Source organism: Lotus japonicus, chromosome 3, assembly GCF_012489685.1.
Source record: "Lotus japonicus ecotype B-129 chromosome 3, LjGifu_v1.2".
Classification (NCBI taxonomy): Eukaryota; Viridiplantae; Streptophyta; class Magnoliopsida; order Fabales; family Fabaceae; genus Lotus; species Lotus japonicus.
In genome coordinates, this window is record NC_080043.1 from 92,866,961 (window position 1) to 92,885,775 (window position 18,815).

At 34.2% G+C, this 18,815-nt stretch overlaps 3 protein-coding genes across 4 annotated transcripts; all 3 read left to right on the plus strand.

Annotated features, from left to right (window-relative positions):
• Positions 1-360: 360 nt before the first annotated feature.
• LOC130747507 (U-box domain-containing protein 44-like) lies at positions 361-4,795 on the plus strand. Of its 2 annotated transcripts, XM_057600465.1 has the most exons (5): positions 472-486; positions 603-777; positions 946-1,706; positions 2,066-2,366; positions 3,199-4,795. In XM_057600465.1, exons 3-5 carry the CDS (start codon positions 969-971, stop codon positions 4,650-4,652), a joined length of 2,493 nt encoding a protein of 830 aa, XP_057456448.1. In that variant the 5' UTR covers positions 472-486; positions 603-777; positions 946-968; the 3' UTR covers positions 4,653-4,795. The 2 variants fall into 2 exon arrangements, with proteins under 2 accessions (XP_057456447.1, XP_057456448.1); XM_057600464.1 differs by having other exon boundaries at positions 361-777.
• Positions 4,796-6,523: 1,728 nt separating this feature from the next.
• LOC130743041 (V-type proton ATPase subunit E2-like) lies at positions 6,524-8,432 on the plus strand. The gene is made up of 5 exons (XM_057595148.1): positions 6,524-6,663; positions 6,980-7,080; positions 7,166-7,322; positions 7,481-7,683; positions 7,889-8,432. The coding sequence occupies exons 1-5, from the start codon at positions 6,562-6,564 to the stop codon at positions 8,097-8,099; spliced, it is 774 nt and encodes a 257-aa protein (XP_057451131.1). The 5' UTR covers positions 6,524-6,561; the 3' UTR covers positions 8,100-8,432.
• A 5,454-nt stretch (positions 8,433-13,886) lies between these two features.
• On the plus strand, positions 13,887-17,815 carry LOC130747509 (probable nucleolar protein 5-2). The gene is made up of 9 exons (XM_057600469.1): positions 13,887-14,021; positions 14,266-14,362; positions 14,578-14,619; positions 14,765-14,944; positions 15,047-15,211; positions 15,940-16,140; positions 16,411-16,908; positions 16,982-17,116; positions 17,196-17,815. The coding sequence occupies exons 2-9, from the start codon at positions 14,285-14,287 to the stop codon at positions 17,550-17,552; spliced, it is 1,656 nt and encodes a 551-aa protein (XP_057456452.1). The 5' UTR covers positions 13,887-14,021; positions 14,266-14,284; the 3' UTR covers positions 17,553-17,815.
• Positions 17,816-18,815: the final 1,000 nt, after the last annotated feature.

Sequence of the window (18,815 nt, forward strand, 5' to 3'; positions counted from 1 at the left end):
ATTGGTGATTATTTTAAAAAGTAAAAAATAAATAGAATCGCCACTGACAGTGGCGATTTATACTAGTTTGGTAAATAAATAAAAATGTTCCCCAAAATTGTAATTTCCAAAATAAACTATACCACCTGGGTACAAAAGCTATGGAAGGTGAGAAAACAAGTTTACTTTACCAATTCAGACTACCCAATCCAAACACTGTCTTACACTTCTTGTTCGAAGACTTGGTCCAAAAACAACTACAAGTTGTTCAAAACATGTCATTTTCCAAAGCAATTACGTGGCTGTGGGGATTGCTGACTAATACCAAAGTCAGCTACTGTTTGCTTTGCCACTTAGTTTTCTTCATCCAAAGCTGAAGGGTAAGGAAGAAAAAGCTTGGAAATGGACCTGGAAAGAAAGATTAAAGGGTCCAAGCAAGTGGGAGCAAATGGCCAAGCTCATCCAATAAATAAAGACAGAGAAGAGAAAGATACCATGTGGAACAAAGTAGGAGAATATACAATACAATCTTATATTTATTGGGTCACAGTCATAGCCATCTTAAAATGACTTGTTCTTACTATATTCATTCCAAACTTCAAACCCCTTGTTTTACCCTTCAGGTTCAAGGCCAACAGTAAGAAGAAGAACAAGTGGGGTGGTCTTATTCTTTGCTTGTTGGTTTGGATTTCTTGAAAAATTCTCATCTTTAAACATGTGGGGCCTGAGATTCTAACTAAGCTCAAGAGTAGAATAATCAGTTTCCTTTGTCTGATCAGCTTTGCAATCTCTCTGCAGGTACCATTCACTTTCCCTGAGTTTCTTTCTTGTACTGCTTGTGTGATTTTCTTTCTGTTTCTATTCACTTCTTATCAGTTAACTTAAATAACTATCTGTTGTTTCCCAGCTATAGTTTATTTATTCTCTTCTTTAACTGATTATTCTTTTTTTTCTCCAAAAATACAGTTTTCATGAATGATTAACTAATTATGATGGAAAAGCGAGACTTTTCTGAATTCCTATCAGAGCTAATAGTGCTAAGCAATGAGGTTGCTTCTTTTGCCAAGAATCCTGAAATTGAGATAGATGCTTTTGATGAGTTTGCTATGCTCGTTGAGAAATTCGCACCTATCTTCAATGATTTGAGGGACAAAAGCACAATCATGGGCAAGCCAGCTATTAGAAAATCGTTGGAATCAATTGAGAATGAGCTTAACCGTGCTAAAGCTTTGATCAGAAGTCCCTATTTGAAAGAGCCTGTTAAACAAATTGAGGACATAACTCGTGATCTTGGTCGATCATTTGGCCTGCTTATTGTGGCTAGCCTTGAAGTGTCCACAGATTTTAGAGAAAAGATTGGTGTATTGCAAAAGCAGTTGATGAATGCAAGATTTGGTGGATATAATACTAGTCTAACTTCAAGTCCAGTGTCAAATTTTGTCAGGGATGTGAAGGTGGAAGGGGAAATAGAAGAGGAAATAGTTAATGTCATTGTCACCCTTGAGGATGTTGTGCTGCAACTTAAGAATGGTAGTGCTGAAGAATTTGCTGTTGTACTTATGAGACTAAAGAAGTTAATCAGGGATGGACAACTGGATAGTGGTTTAATTAATGAGAATTTTATTGTTTGTGTTCTTTTTAATCGTCTAAGTTCATGTAAGGCAGAAGATAGGCTCACAGTCATTCAATTGCTACGAAGTATCGCCTTGGGAAATGATGAGTCAAAGGTAAAATCCAGTGAGATTGTCCCATTTGGAAGAGCTTATTTGATCTTATTTTAAAACATAAGTGCTTATGAAAGTGTTTGTGAGAGTTTGTGTAAATAGCTTATGACCTACTTATAAGCTATTTTGAGCTTATTTTCATAAGCTACTTATATTAGCTTATGAATAAGTGCTTATGCCTACCTACGACCTATTTTCAACTTATTTCAACAAGCTTCTCAAATTAAGTTATTGAATAAGTACTTATGTGATAAGCGCTTATTGTCATAAAGGACTTAATTAATCTGTTTACCCAAGCGCACCGTGAATTCAAAGCACTTCTAGTTTTTAGTTATCTTATGTTCTAAAGTACTTCTGTGCAGGAGAAGATGGCAAATATTGAGTTTTTATCAGCATTGGTGAAGTCTCTAATAAGGGGTGAAGAAGAGAGGAGGGAAACAGTGGGACTGTTGCTAGAACTATCTGACCTTGCCGCAGTTAGACGTCAGATTGGAAGAATTAAGGGGTGCATTCTTATGTTAACTTCTATCCTGAATGGAATTGACCCTGTTGCTTCACATGATGCAGCAAAGTTATTGGATATATTATCCAGTAATTCTCAAAATGCACTTCATATGGCTGCAGCTGGTTACTTTAGGCCACTAGTGCATTATTTGGAGAAAGGTAGTGCTAAATTTTGCTTCACTGAAATTGCTAAATTTCTTTGTTATTTTATATGGAGCATGCATTGATCATATTAATACAAGTGATTTAAGAACTATAATTAGTTGAGGATGAAAATCATCATATCTCTGGATTTTATATAATAATCTGATAGTCTTGGCAAACCTTATAATGTAATCTGATAGCATGAGTTGGTGTTTCCCTCTATCTAAATGTGACATGCATTTACTGATAACAAATTTAGTTTGTATGATGTCCTGTATTTGGGTCTATGTTAACGATTTTAATTATATAAATCAAACAAATTGCAACTAGCTGGTTCAATAGTGAGAATGTCACGGAAAACTTTTGTAGCATCTTCAAATGTGAAGGTAAATTAAATGCTATGTTTACACAATAGTTGCAATGAGACTTCAAAACTAATCCAGCCAAAAAATAAGGATCTTCAACCAACTACTTCAAACCTAATACCTGTTTTGCAAAATTTGTAGGCATTAGATGTTGCTAAAGTGAGCCTTTTGATTCAACTCACTGTAATTAAGTAAAAAAACCCTTTTGATTCAACTCAATGAATTAAGGTGTGGGGTCAATATGAATTTAAAATTTAGGACTGAGCTGTAATTGCAATAAACTGATTAATCAAGATTGCATTGATCAACAGAAATGGCACCCTAAAGGCCAAACTTGTTCTTCAAATAAAGCAGTGGAGCAATTACTTTCATCTTTACTTAGTTACATGTGTAGTTTATAGATGAGCCCATAATAGGAGTTGAAGTAAATTTCTCTGCATTCCCTTAACTTGAAAACTTCAATTCAGACCATGTTATCGCAGGATCTGACATGAACAAAATCCTTATGGCAACATCACTTTCTAGGTTGGTTCTCACTGATCACTGCAAACTTTCCCTTGGACAAGAGGGGGCAGTTGAATCCCTTGTCAAAATGTTTAACTCAGGGAAGCTTGAGTCCAAGTTATCTGCTCTAAATGCATTGCAAAACCTTTCGAGCTTGACCGAAAATGTGCAACGTCTGGTCAAAACTGGAATTGTAGGATATCTGCTGCAACTCCTTTTCTCTGTAACTTCTGTGCTCATGACTTTGCGGGAGCCTGCATCAGCTATGCTCGCAAGAATTGCTCAGTCAGAATCCTTTCTTGTAAACCAAGACGCGGCGCAGCAAATGCTTTCACTTTTGAGTCTTAACAACAGCAAGGTAATTCAAGGTCATCTATTAGAAGCTCTAGACAGCATTGCGTCCCATCCTGGTGCTTCTAAAGTGAGAAGAAAAATGAAGGAAAAAGGTGCCCTTCAGCTAATTTTACCCCTTCTGAAGGAAACTAAAATAAGGAGCAAGGCCTTGAGTTTGCTATATACTCTCTCCAAAGATCTAACAGAAGAGTTTAGTGAACATCTTGATCAAACTCATCTTCTCAACATTGTTAACATTGTCATATCAACAACATCAGATAATGAAAAGGCTAATGCTGTTGGCATACTGAGTAATCTTCCGGTTAACGATAAGAAAGTGACAGATATGCTAAAGAGAGCAAATTTGTTGCCAATGTTGGTACACATTATGGATTCAAGCACTGGAAGTAACTCACTCACAAGAAGTATCATAGCTGAGAGTATTGCAGGTATTGTAATCCGGTTCACGTGTGCCTCTGACAAGAAACTACAACTTCTTTCAGCAGAGCAAGGGGTGATTCCTTTGCTTGTAAAAGTTCTCTCAGGTGGTTCAACAATCACAAAATTTAGAGCTGCTACCTCTCTGGCTCAACTATCACAAAATTCTCTACCTCTCAGGAGGTCTTGGAAGTCAAGGTGGTTGTGTGCTTCTCACTCAGTTAATAATGCATATTGTGAAGTTCATGATGGCTATTGCTTTGTGAACAGCACTTTTTGTCTGATTAAAGCAGGTGCTGTTTCTCCACTTATCCAAATATTGGTAGATAAGGATGAGGAAGCAGTGGAAGCTTCTCTGAGTGCCCTTTCAACTCTCTTGCAGGATGAAATTTGGGAAGGAGGTGTGAAATGCATAGCTGAATTGTCAGGAGTAGACCCTATTGTGAAAATTTTAGAAACTGGTAATTTGAAGGTTCAAGAAAAAGCACTGTGGATGTTGGAGAGAATATTCAGGGTTGATGGGTACAGAGTAAAATATGGTGAATCTGCTGAGGCAGTTCTTATTGATCTGGCACAGAAGAATGATTCTGGATTGAAGCCAACAGTTGCAAAAGTTTTGGCATTGTTGGAGCTCCTGCAAGCTCAATCTAGTTATTTCTGAATCAAAAACCTTGTGATCAAGTGATTTTGTTAAGTTCCATTCATTTATATTTTCTTTTTTTTTTTTTGAAGACAAAAGTAACCAATTATATTCAAATCAATGAGAATCTACATCAGGAGCATCAGCAGCTAAGCTGAGTAAAATATCCACAGGTGGGTCATCCCACCAAGTACAATCTTTATATGTAAAACTATTTGCTGCTAAAGTATTGGCCACTCTATTAGTGCCTCGAGGTTCAAACATAAACTGAAAAAAAGAAAAATTCCTGGCTAGACCCAAACAATCTTGTAACAACACAAACAGTACAGGGAAACTCTGAGGCTCTGCATACGCATCCACCAGCTGCTTGCAATCTGATGAGAAAATCACATCATCCAACCCCCAATCCACTACCAAATTCAAACTCCACCTGAGACACAAAGCTTCAGCCAATAAAGGGTCCATCCTATAAGGGACATAATGAACCGCAGAAGCCTGAAACTTGCCCCTTTCATCTCTTATCACCAGACCAAAACCAGTCCCTTCCTTCCCAGCCCACCCAGCATCAATATTCACTTTCAGTTTGCCCACCACAGGAGGAACCCACACTTATATTTTCGGTGTACATGCAAGTAACTTTTATTTTATTTTATTTTATACAAACTATGGGGATTTGGATCCTTATCATGTGAAACTTGCGTCTATCTCTCTCTACATAAATATTCAGATGGTCTCTCTTATTAACACCTGTATATAACGAGAGAGATAGACACAAAATTTTGTCATGAAAAGATCATGTGAAATTTCAATGTAAGATATCCTAATCCTGAACCATACACTGCCATAATTTTGAGTGTAAATGTAATTATCAGGAAGTCACTTTCTTGAATCACATGTGAAATTTTGTTTTTTCCTTGTTTTATAATTCCTGATGAAGGGAACATAGACGTCTACCATCATAAGTGTAGTTTCTCATTCAAACCTTTGCAAGCTTTCTAGCTACCCTTTACACAAGAGGGCTTGGCAGTCTGCCTATGACAGCTAAGGTATTAGAGTATAATTATTCTAACCCTCTTCAATAAAACTGGTAAGCCAACTCCAATTTGGGAAAGAAAAGAATAGGTGATGTGAAGCATAATCAAATTAAAGTAAAATTACAAAATGCCTAATAGAAAATGCATGTGGCAACGCATGCCGTGTGTTTTTGTTTCAGTTGAATGAATGCAAACGGACGTTTGCCCAATCTAATCCCTCACATCCATTTGCTTTTTGGACAAGAAAATTACAATTTGAGTTTAATAACTGTGTACTCACAGTGTAAAATAGTTCCGCACATACACTCACTTAGAAATCACCATTTTTTCACCGCATAATAAATAAATAAATAAAACTACTAAAATAGGAAAATGACATGATATATAAGATTGGACATTTAGTGAAACTCTTTTTTTTTGTTACATCGGAAAATTGAGTGAAACTCTTTACACAACAGTGTACACTAATAAACTCATAATTTATAAGATAATTGCATGAAACTATCAAAGGTCGATCTTGTCTGACTTAAAAACACTCATTTTTCTCATATGTCCTTGTTTTACTTGTTCAATATTCCAAAAATAGGACACATTCTGTTCAAGATTCAACCCCTTAACAGACCGAAACCAAAGCGTGGATGGAGGCTAGTTAATAGCTTTATGTTTTTATTTTTTTCCTCTACTGTTATTTATCACAACACATATTAAACTATAACATAGTTACACTTTCGTTCCTGCTGCTACATTTGGAGAAAACATTTTACTATAGGAGGCAAAGATACCCCTTTCATTTTCTCTTATGTTTCTCTTTAATTCGAGAGCTTGTCAGTAAAATAACCGCAGAGCTTGTATTTCCATGTTTGTAGGTTCTGTCAAAAACCAAAAGGAAAGGAAAGATGAAGGACGCAGATGTGTCGCAGCAGATCCAGCAGATGATCAGGTTCATCCGCCAAGAGGCCGAGGAGAAAGCCAATGAAATATCTGTTGCGGCGGAGGAGGTTTGTCTATACTCTTTTTGGCCCTAACACATACATCATATAATCATGTTCAAGTCAGGAAATCCACTTGTTGGTGGAGACTCGAACCAGAGATCTTACTTAAAAAGAATCAATAATGTATCATTTGAATCAACCACACATATGTTTATACATTCATACACAAACACACATGCATTTTCTTCCTAAATAGACACAATTGTTATCATCGTTTGTGCTACATTTTGCAGCATATTATAGTAATAAATAACAATATCAATGCAATGGTGAGTTACCCTTATGAAATTTGACTAATTATCACTCATTATTTCATAAGTAGGAGTTCAATATTGAGAAACTTCAATTACTTGAAGCTGAGAAGAGAAAGATCAGACAAGAGTACGAGCGAAAAGCCAAACAAATTGATGTTCGTAGAAAGATGTGAGTTCATATAATTTTGTTTCTTTTTCACAAGCCAAGATTGATCACAAATTAATGAATGAAACATTTATTTGCATATGAGCAGTGAGTACTCAATGCAGCTGAATGCATCCCGTATAAAGGTTCTCCAAGCACAAGATGAGCTGGTGAATTCTATGAAGGATTCTGCTAAAAAGGGCCTTTTACGCATCTCAAATGATAAGAAAGCTTACAAGAAACTCGTCAAAGACATGATCGTTCAGGTAGTTTAAAAATTATTTGACTAATTAATTTATAAGCTCTTTGGAGACGTTTCCGGAAGGAGCTTACTTCACTAGCTCATAACGTTTATTAAAACGACATCAAATAACTTATAGCCTAGAGATTATAGCTTTCTTTCACAAACAAATTGTTGTTGCAGGGTTTACTACGGCTGAGGGAACCATCAGTGCTACTAAGATGCAGAGAGGGTGATCGAAAGCTAGTAGAGTCTGTGCTCGATGAAGCGAAAAAACAATACTCCGAGAAAGCCAACATGCAAGCCCCAAAGGTTACCCTTGATGATCGTGTTTACCTCCCACCACCTCCTAAAAACGGTGCAACGGATTCACATGAACCTTTTTGGTATCTCCACTTAACTCTGCTGATGTAAATTTTGATGAAATGACTCTCAAATTACTTCCTAATGTTCGTTTGATTTGTTTATCTGATAGTTTTACTAACGCTTAATTAAGTTTGGAAGAATGAGAAAGTAGTATTACTAATTAACACTCAATTAAGCTCTTGATTATGACTTGCTTTGTATGCGTGGTTAATTTTGTTTATGAAGCTCCGGAGGAGTGATATTGGCTTCTGAGGATGGGAAGATAGTGTTGGAGAACACCCTTGACGCACGTCTTGATGTCATTTTCCGCCAAAAATTGCCCGAGGCATGTTCATTATCACACACTCCTTCTATTCATTTTGTTGCATGCATGTTTGGATACACAACGAAAAATCACGAAGAAATCCAAATCATAGTGGACAACCTCAAAAGTTAAGAGAAGTTGTTTATATCCACCGTAATTTTGACTCATTGTGTAACCAAACATGCCCTCTGTTGGATTGACAACATTTGACTTGTTAAGGTTACTAATTGTTTTACTCAATCAAGTACATGCAGATAAGGAAGCACTTGTTAGGTTGAACAACATGCTGCTATCTGCATTCTGTGTTTATATCAGCAAATGGAAGAGCAATGAAATTGCCACCTCTCGTGAAATTTGATCTAAGCAAGTGAAACCCATTTTCCATTTTTATTTTCCAATTTCCATCATGTGTTTGTATGTTTTGTATTTTTTTTGTTTAATAAGTTAGACTTGTTGAAGAATATTTCACGAAGCTTCGGTTATATTTTTATTTGAATTTTGGCATCATTTGAATGTTAAGTATACTTTGTTTTTAAAAAGGGTGTTCCTACACTACTCTTTCAAAATGAGAATGAGAGAGTTCGAAGCCATTTATCTCATTATTTAAAGTATAAAGGAGTAAATTATAAATTACTATAAAAGTTTGTTATAAAATAAAAATGGTAAGTTAAGCTAAAAAAATATGAAACTCCTCCACTTTTATATGAGTACCAAAGAATCACCGGTTGGTTTGAGGGTTTGGTTCCTTTGAATCACCCATTGGTAGCGCGCTTTTGCCTGGCTCGCAAGCTTGTTGTCAATGTTATTTTTTCGGTCAATCTCGTTGCTCCCTATCTCTGCTTACTCACCGCTAGCTGTCTCTTTCTGGTTCGCTGCTCGCCAGAGGTAGTATAAGATAACCGGTCATAGAAAAAACATGAAGAATGGTAGTATATAATCAATCATAAATTGAAAGGTTGAATTGAAATAACTTACATCTTAATATCGACACCTCCAAAAGACTTCTTTCCAAGGGTCTTTTTGGTCATCGATGTCGAAACTACCAATCATTCTCCGCATCCACATTCGTCCTATTCGTATGAAACACATATTGACCCATTCATTCTTCATCTCTGGTGCTTGATCTCCCTTAATTATGGCTTCTTCGTCTTGACCAACACACTCCTATACTCTTCAATGGCTTAGTTAGATTTAAGGTTCACCAAATCAGGCTTAATCATCATTTCACTAAAGAAGCCACATAATAGAACTTGAACACACGAATAATGAGTACACAACCATCTAATCATTTAAGTGACATTGAGAACTTGAATATATATATATATATATATATATATATATATATATATATATATATATTCCAAAAATAATGGGCAAAAATCATGCACAAAATGAAATATCAAATCAATAATTTTCTTTAATCCAAAGATAAAAAATACATTTAAATCCCATAATTTTAAAAACTTTACACTATCTATATATATATATGAAAAGAAGGTTTTCTTCTAGAAAACCTATGCCACGTGGCACTCCCCAATTCATCCAGATTCCCTCAAAAAAAAATGTATCCCACTTTTTTTGTTACAACATATGATCATGACTCTCCCTATTTAATATCATTTTTAATGCTATGATAAATTACAAAAATGCAGAAACAGGGAAAATTTATTTTCAATTTGATTTTTCTATTTTTTATGTAAATTTTACTTGAAATACTATTTGAAAATAAATCAAATATTAGGATAAAAATAAAGTTTGAAAATATAACATAAATAATCCCAAATTAAAAATTATATACATAGAAATTATTTTTAATTAATGTAATTAATATTTTATTTTTAAATATTGCGAAACTTCAAATTTTTAATGTTTAATTTCAATTTTTATGTAACCTTTACTTGAGACATATGGGTTAGGGTGATCAGGTCCAGAGATCAATCATTGAATGACGCAATTTATATTTTCAATGTACCAAAAAAATAATAGACGAACAAATAAAAAATGTTTTTTTTAATAAATAAATAAAAATTAATATTAAATTTGATTAATAATTTTGATATTATTTTGGAGGTAAAAACAATGTTAAATCTACGTTCGAATTTTGAATTTGTTTTGAAGTAGTCATTCAATTGAATGTCTCCAATCACAACTAAAGTCAAAGTAATTAAATTTTAATTAATGGACCATCGAATAATTACTCTTTTAAAATTCTGATGAATGCATACTCATAATTTTTGCATTTGAAAATTTATGCATTCTAATCAAATGCAGAAATATAATCCCAATTTTAGAAAAACACCATTTTGAGAAGAAAATTTCAGAAGACTACAAACTCAAATTTGGAATTGGAAATCAAAATATATTGCGAAATCAAATATTTTTTGCATGTAAATTGAATTAAGAACATAATTCCTTCATTTTGAATTGGGTAAAATTTTGAAGTTCATTATCATTATTATTTCCTTCATTTTTAATTTCATTAAAAAATATTATTGACTTTACAATCTTTTTTTGAAAGGCTACTTTACAAATTAATCATGGCTTATTAATGATAATGAAACAGATACGGTAATTTGTTGTAACAAATTATTTTACGGTTTATTATAAATAAACCACTAAAACTGAATTTCTTAAAAGCAAAGCATCATCTTTTTCCTTCACCTTATCAATGACTTTAGAGATAATACATGATGAGTTCAAACGTTGATCCTATACCTCCATAATCAAGATTACTAACGATGGAAAAACTTTGATGATAGTCCCAAACATAAAATATTCTGACCAACTAGACTTAGTCGACATGCTCCTCATGGATGCTAAGGTTAGTTTATGAAAAAATTAATATCGTATGTATTTTAGTAGATTTTCTTCTTTTTTTTCCTTACTTGCGCGAAAAAAATATGATGTGTAACAAGATCTGAGTTTGTTGACATTTTTTGAAAATTCTGATGTGTAACATGGTCTGAGTATGTGGACGTTTTTTGAAAAAAAAAATGAGAATTCTTCCATGAAAAGTTTTGATTCTATTACATTTGTTTAGGGTGGCAAAATTCAGTGCACGGTCTCGAGTATCCACATTGCAAAATTAGAGTCAACCTTAAGAGAGGGGTTGTGCTACAAGATTCTCATGATCAACGTTGATATCAATAATTACAAGTATAAATCTTGCACTCATCCCTCCAGGTTGTACTTCAATTTGACCACCGCATTTAAACCAATAGAAGGTTTACAAATTATCTTTTATGGGTTTAAATTCACACTGTATCCTTCTATATTTGAACAAACGTAGAGAGGATGAGAAATTGATCGGTGTGTCTCAAACACATTTCTATTTTTTCTATAAAAAAAAAAGATCATCATTTTCAAGATTTTGATGCAAATGTTATATGTGTTGTCATAACCAAATGTGAACAATCTGATTTCAAAAAATGAGTTACAACAATCAGATATATATATATATATATATATATATATATATATATGTGTTGTTGTTGATTTGGATGCTCTAGAGTAAGTACTATACTTTAATCTTCTTGTGATTTTTTAAATTTAGAATATATATTTATTTACTTTAGCGATTAAATTTTAACGGAAGTGAAACTTGAGGTGTACACTTTGGGAAAATTTCGCTCAACAATTTTTACAATATGTTGCTGAAGAACACGATGGTCCATTTTGTTGGGTCCAGGTGGGCCAGCATCCTGCCTGCAGGTAGCATTCGAAACGGGGCGCTGTCTGCTACGCTATAAGAAATAACGTTGCGCCCTCACTAACACCAATTGGTTTTGGCGTAGTGGTAAGCGCGTGATCCTACAAGTGGTATCAGAGCCAGGTCCCGTGTTCGAATCCCACGGAAGGCATGCTGTGCAGCTAGTTTGGCTGGCAGGTGCTGGGGGGGGGGATTGTTGGGTCCAGGTGGGCCAGCATCCTGCCTGCAGGTAGCATTCGAAACGGGGCGCTGTCTGCTACGCTATAAGAAATAACGTTGCGCCCTCACTAACACCAATTGGTTTTGGCGTAGTGGTAAGCGCGTGATCCTACACATTTGTTCTTATTTTGAAATGATTTGAAAAGTTAGGTATTATATTTAAATATACATCAAAAAATATTGCTAAAATATTTGTTGAAAAGTTGATCATATCGTGCGTGCCTAATGAGGAATTGCTTAACTGAAGTGAGAGATGAAGATGGAAAATATTTTATTAGAAAGTGCAATTAGGGTTACCAGAATGCTACAGTTAGGTGTCTACTTTTCTTTTATGGCAAGTACGACTTTCATTAAATTAAAACAACAAATACATCAACAAGAATAAGAGAACTAATAACTGGAGGGAAATTATCCCACCAACCCCTATTAGGAAACTCATGGGCCAGTGAATCTAGCTTATGAGCCATTTTGTTACCATCTCTTTTAACATGACTTACATTTAGGTGTCTACTTTAAAATTATGCAAACATATATTAAATCTATCAATAGATTTGGTAACAAATAATATATACAACAAATTTACTATTCATGTTTATGTAATACATTATTAAAATATGAATTGTGTCTTTATCTTATAATTTTGAAAATTAGGCTAACAATTCACCCAAACAAAGTGAATTGGACTATCATGTGTTGGAACTCCAACTTCAATTGGCAGGATGATTGGTGTGAAAGCAAAGACTAGAGTTAATGTTAGTAACGATACTCAGATATCTGTAAACAAGGTTCCAAAAATGATTAAACAACAAGAAGAATAAATTAAAAAGAGATGAGAAAATTTCAGTCTTTTAAATTTATTTTTAATAAATTTATATTTTGATTTAGCAGTTATCATTGTTTGGTGATGATTGAAGACAAATTGATTTTTACTTTACAAGTTTTGTTATTTGCACAATTTTAAAATTTGGGTTCATTTATAAATTCTAAGTTATATTATCTTTTATTATTTTGGTTGTTTTCAAGATAATAAGAACTTCAATATGGTTTATATTATTTGTTTTTATTTTTCTCAAGAATGAGATTAATTGTTATTTGATGTAAGAGATAGATTAAAATATGCAGATTATTTTATGAAAAAAAAAATATAAAATTTTAAAATATCGAACCCATTAGAGGTGGAGGCAGTGCCTCTTGGTTATTAGCATTAGAAATTTCCAAGGAAGCACAACCGTCCAAGACAAATGGTGTTGAAGATTGTTCATATTTTAAAATCTGGAGTTTAAACATGGTGAGAACGCTTAAAGATCATTTTCACGTTAACATCAGATAAGTTCCACCATCGCATCTACCCACACCGGTTCGCTTGAAAGGAAGAAGCATGAAGAAATTATATCTTTTACCTTTAAAACAAAAAAAAAATCTATCTTTATGAATTTAAAAAAACAAAATTCTATCTTTATTCATTTAAAAAAAGAGTTATATTCCTCATATACTTTATTTAAGTTGTTTTAATTTTAAAATTCAAGTGAATTATAAACAAATTTTGAGTTGAAAAGTTGAGCGAATTTAAGTTCTATAATTTAAAAATCTTAATTTTTTTCATATTTAAATAAGTGAAAATTTAGGTAGATTAATACACAATGTTCACTATTAAGAATATATATTTTAAAATAAAAAAAAAAGAATATATATTTTAAAAAATTATTAAGATATATTTACTTTAAAGATAAAAAACATAATATTACATAAAATTTAAATTTTAAATAATAAAAGTCACCCGTGCAGGGCACGGGTAATTTCCACTAGTGTAAGTAGTAAAGATTGTTTTTTTTTACATGACATTCTAACACAATCTTATTGGGCTTGCATTATAAAGGTATAAAAACAATCCTTATTTTTGTTTGGGCCCATTGAAATGGGTATTGTATTTCATTAGAAAAAAAAACATTGGGTATGATGGAAATTCCGTAATAATATAAATATGTGTAAACCATGTCTGATGTGTCAAACATATTTTAGGTTTCGCCTCCACTCTCTTTCTCGTCTTTGTTCTGCTGCGTCTTCTTCAACCCTGGCCTAGGGTTTATGCCGCTTAAACCCTTCTTCTCTTCAAGCTCATAGACCAGGTTTTCCTCTTCTCCTTCCATTATCATCTGTTTCCCTCTCTTCACTGCACCTCTGTATTCTTCGCATACCATAGTACTAGTCACAACACTAGGTAGTTTCTTCTGGGTCGGCGAACTCTTGTGTTTTCTTTGTCACTTTTGCATGTTTTGATCATCAATGCGTTGAAAAAGTGCTTTCGTGAGTTATTTGTTGTTTTTTCTTATGTGGGTTGTTAATGGAATGATTTTTTGCTTTGTTTCTCAGGTTTGTTGGAGGTGTCAAAATGCTTGTTCTGTTTGAAACACCTGCGGGTTTTGCCCTATTCAAAGTTCTGGATGAAGGCAAACTCTCTAAAGTTGAGGTGATTATCTCTTGTTTCCCTTTTTTTCCAGCACTGGTAGTCTTTTCTGTTTGAATGATGTAGCAAAGTGCAGAATCTACTACTTTTTTCTTCATATCTGTCTGATCTTTTATAAGAGTTCATTAAACTATGTAATAATATACTTGTTTCTGTTTTTCACATTCATTTAGACTTTGATCTAATTGATTTATGTTATACACACTTATTATATGCAGGACTTGTGGAAGGATTTCTCAAGTGCAGACAAGGCTAGACAGGTTTGGCTCTCTGCATTTCTCCCACCCCTTATTCCCTTTCAATTGCATTTTTGCTGGTGCTTGCAATATGATAAGGGGGAACTGTTTTTTATTTATTGAAGTTTCTCAGAGATCATGAAGCTAACTCTAATTGGTGTCTAATTAGGTGGTCAAGCTGAAAGCCTTTTCTAAGTTTGAGAATACTTCAGAAGCTCTAGAGGCAGCTACTTTGCTGATTGATGGAAAAGCTAGCAAGGGTCTGCGCAAGTTCCTTCGCGCTCATTGCGAAGATGAGATGTTAGCTGTTGCTGATTCAAAGCTCGGGAACATGATTAAGGAGAAATTGGTGGGCCATCTAAGTTTCCCTTAGCAACTTGTTAATCACGATTTACATTTCATCCATCTTATAGCTGTTGCTGATGTTAGCTGTATGTTTTAAACCTTTCAGAAAATTGATTGTGTTCACAACAATGCTGTTATGGAGTTGATGAGAGGGGTTAGAAATCAGTTAAATGAACTCATATCTGGTCTTGCTGTTCAAGACATGGCCCCAATGAGCTTGGGTTTGTCTCATAGCTTATCCAGATACAAGCTCAAGTTTAGCGCAGAAAAGGTGTATTTTCTGTTGACTTTGAAGATACTTGATGTTTATCATTGTAATTGTTCTATTTTTATTTTATTTTCCCTTGTCCATATATGGACATGGCTTGAACTTTTATTGTGTTAATATCCACATTCTATCTGTTATTCATCAAAGAAATTCTTACGAAATTTGATTATTGATTGATTGATTCAAGTTAAGGCATCATGTTATTAGTTTCAACGGTCATGAGAAGAAAATTGTTCTTTTTTCTGATAGACATGTTTAGAATGTAAAAAGTGCATGATTTATTATTTGTTTTGAACCTTTGGTAGTTAATATTGTTTATCTTGTATTTTAATTTCATCATTGCTCTCTTTAGGTTCAACCATAGTTTTTGAATTGAGGTTCACCATTATTTTTGCCACTATTGTGATAATTATGTCCTTTGAAAATTTGTTAGATTTCCACATTTGTAGTTTCTAGTGTGCCTGAATAGTTGGTAACCTAAATATTAACTTAGGGACTTAATTATACATGGTTCTTTAAGGTAGGGTGAGTTTGAGCCTTTAGAAACAGACATACTATAAAAGTGTCTATTAATTATCTTTTTTAAATTACTAATTTGTAATTAATTGGTTTTAGTGTTACTTTTAACTGATGCAAATGGTTGTTGATTATTTTTATTTTCTGTTTTTGCATGATATTTTCCCAACTTTTGGATAACAGCTATTTCCTGACCTTATGATGCTTTTGATCAGGTCGACACCATGGTTGTTCAGGCTATAGGCTTACTTGATGATCTTGATAAGGAGTTGAATACATACGCCATGAGGGTTCGAGAATGGTATGGTTGGCATTTTCCAGAGCTTACCAAAATCATTCAGGATAACATCCAATATGCTAAGGCAGTCAAATTGATGGGTGATCGTGTTAATGCTGCACAGACTGATTTCTCTGAGGTAGAATTTTGACGTGTCTGTAACATTGTGCTCCCAATGGTTTTTTTCTTACTATGGCATACATTTAACAAACAGATAATCTTGATTTTCTCTAATTCTGGACCAATTAGGACAGCCTCTATATCTACTTATAGCTTGAACTTTATGCTTACAGCTTAACTTGTATATTCGAAAATTATTAGTTCTTTTATCTACAATGCTTCTATAGCCTATAATTTTATGTTTGAGTAACTGCTGCTTTACTATTTTTAACTATACATAAACTTACAGACTTTGCCAGAAGAGGTTGAGGAGGAGGTGAAGGAAGCGTCTGTGATATCTATGGGAACTGAAATTGGTGAGCTTGATTTGATGAATATTAAGGAGCTTTGTGACCAGGTTTTGTCTCTTTCAGAATATAGAGCTCAACTCTATGATTATCTGAAGAGTAGGATGAACTCCATTGCACCCAATTTGACTGCTCTTGTTGGGGAGCTTGTTGGTGCCCGCCTCATTGCCCATGGTGGCAGCTTAATAAATCTGGCAAAGCAGCCTGGTAGTACTGTGCAGATTCTTGGTGCTGAGAAGGCTCTCTTTAGGGCACTTAAGACCAAGCATGCTACTCCCAAGTATGGTCTTATATACCATGCATCCTTGATTGGTCAGGCAGCTCCAAAGCTTAAGGGGAAAATTTCCCGGTCACTTGCTGCAAAGGCAGCATTGGCTATCAGGTGCGATGCACTTGGAGATGGTGTAGATAACACCATGGGATTGGAAAACAGAGCCAAGGTACTTGTACATCTAGTTGCATGCCTCATGCTTTTTTACTCTGCAGATTTTCCTTACACAAGTTTTTATACAGCTTGAATTACGATTGAGGAATCTTGAAGGAAAGGAATTAGGTCGTTTCGCTGGTTCTGCTAAAGGGAAGCCTAAGATAGAAGCATATGACAAGGATCGAAAGAAAGGAGCCGGAGGACTGATTACCCCAGCTAAGGTTTGTCTGTTACTAAATGTAGCAATGCTTGTAATTTTCATTTCTATATTAACTCTGCTGATTTTCCTTTTCTTTGCAGACATATAATCCTTCAGCTGATGCTGTTATTTCACAAAAATCTGATTCTGCAATGGATGAAGATACACATGAGCCTTCTGCTGATAAAAAGAAGGAAAAGAAAGAAAAGAAGAAGAAGAAAGAGAAAAATGAAGAGAAGGATGTGCCTTTGCTGGCTGATGAAGATGGTGATGAGGAAAAAGAAGTTGTGAAAAAGGAAAAGAAGAAAAAGAGGAAGGAATCTACTGAGAATGTTGAGTTGCAGAATGGGGACGATGCAGGAGAAAAGAAGAAAAAGAGGAAAAAGCATGCAGAGCCGGAAGAGTCAGCTGAAATGCCAAGCAAAAAGAAAGGAAAAAAGAAGAAAAGCGAGGACTGAAGTGGAATAGATGTTGTTTCACCAGCTAGTCAATCTGGTGACTGGCAACCATTTTTGTCTGCTTCTGGAGCTCTGTAGTTTATGGGTACTTTTTTTTTTGTTTATTTTGATGCAATTTGTAGCTGTATACGTTCTAATTTGTTTCTTTAATGGGATATCTCGTCTTTAAAGACTTGGGTTAGATTATTTGATGTTTTCGTGTTTGTGAATGGTAAATGATGGTGCTGAACCCTTTGTTCTATTACACCACCTTTCTGATCCAACTTAGCATATAGACCTGATGATATTTGAATTTAGCTAGAAGATTGGTGGAGGCCATGAGCTAGCTACTTAGGGTCTGTTTGACTACAATTTTCAAATTTTCTTCTGAAAAAATGAGTTTTAAAAATTGTTTCTGAAAATAGTTTTATCAAACAGGCCCTTAAAAATCTAATCGTTTTATTGCTAGCTGTGTTCACCATGAAGGATATTGTTCGGTAGAATTTCAAGTTTAACAACATTAAGATCATATTTTCTTTACATTGGCAGAAGTTAGTGATCACTGAAACTTAGTGATCACTGAAACTTATTGACATCGTATGCGTTTTAATTTATGAAGTTTCCAATTTTATCACCCCAATTATTTTATTTAACTTAATTGTAAGACTTCCAAACAATCTTTGCTTTTATAGTTACTGGATTTCATCCATCCATCATACCATCTGAAACTGAATGAAATCCGTTCTATACACTTCTTACACACTTACTTTTGATCTTCCGTAAAATTGAATGGTTTTAAAAATTTAAAATTGTTATTATCCCACACCAATATCTTCAATTTCTCTAAAATAAAATTAGCGTTTTGCAAGTATCATATGGAACTAGTTGCCATTTTCCACGGGTTATCGGTGGCTTGGAGTTGTGGGCATGGGCGTCTATTCTTTTTATGCAATGACGATGGTTCTTAATCTCCCTTTAGGTTCCATGTCTATGCCGTTATGATTGCGAATATCAGAGACTTGCTTCATAGGAATTGGGATCTGCAATTGATTCACAATCTTCATGCTCAACCAGCTACTCTTATGGTCTTATTTCTCTTCTTTTGGCGGATGCTATAGAAACTAGTTTCACTCTGGCATAATTTTTGTTCTTGGGAGTTTTTTCTTTTTCTTTCGTTTGTTTCCTTTGTTGTGTTCTTTTTCCAGCTTGTATAAAAAAAAGCTCTATGCTGGAAGCATAAATTGTAAAAGAAAAAATATCTTGGAGTTCTCTTCCTTTCTTCAT

Bases quoted from the DNA above. Each gene is read 5' to 3' on its own strand.
- LOC130743041 (XM_057595148.1), top strand. From the start codon at position 6,562: ATGAAGGACGCAGATGTGTCGCAGCAGATCCAGCAGATGATCAGGTTC. The intron at 7,081-7,165 runs GTGAGTTCATAT...GCATATGAGCAG, and splicing joins ATTGATGTTCGTAGAAAGAT to TGAGTACTCAATGCAGCTGA. The intron at 7,323-7,480 runs GTAGTTTAAAAA...TTGTTGTTGCAG, and splicing joins TCAAAGACATGATCGTTCAG to GGTTTACTACGGCTGAGGGA.
- LOC130747509 (XM_057600469.1), top strand. From the start codon at position 14,285: ATGCTTGTTCTGTTTGAAACACCTGCGGGTTTTGCCCTATTCAAAGTT. The intron at 16,141-16,410 runs GTAGAATTTTGA...ATAAACTTACAG, and splicing joins CACAGACTGATTTCTCTGAG to ACTTTGCCAGAAGAGGTTGA. The intron at 17,117-17,195 runs GTTTGTCTGTTA...TTTTCTTTGCAG, and splicing joins GACTGATTACCCCAGCTAAG to ACATATAATCCTTCAGCTGA.
- LOC130747507 (XM_057600464.1), top strand. From the start codon at position 969: ATGATGGAAAAGCGAGACTTTTCTGAATTCCTATCAGAGCTAATAGTG. The intron at 1,707-2,065 runs GTAAAATCCAGT...ACTTCTGTGCAG, and splicing joins TGGGAAATGATGAGTCAAAG to GAGAAGATGGCAAATATTGA. The intron at 2,367-3,198 runs GTAGTGCTAAAT...ATGTTATCGCAG, and splicing joins AGTGCATTATTTGGAGAAAG to GATCTGACATGAACAAAATC.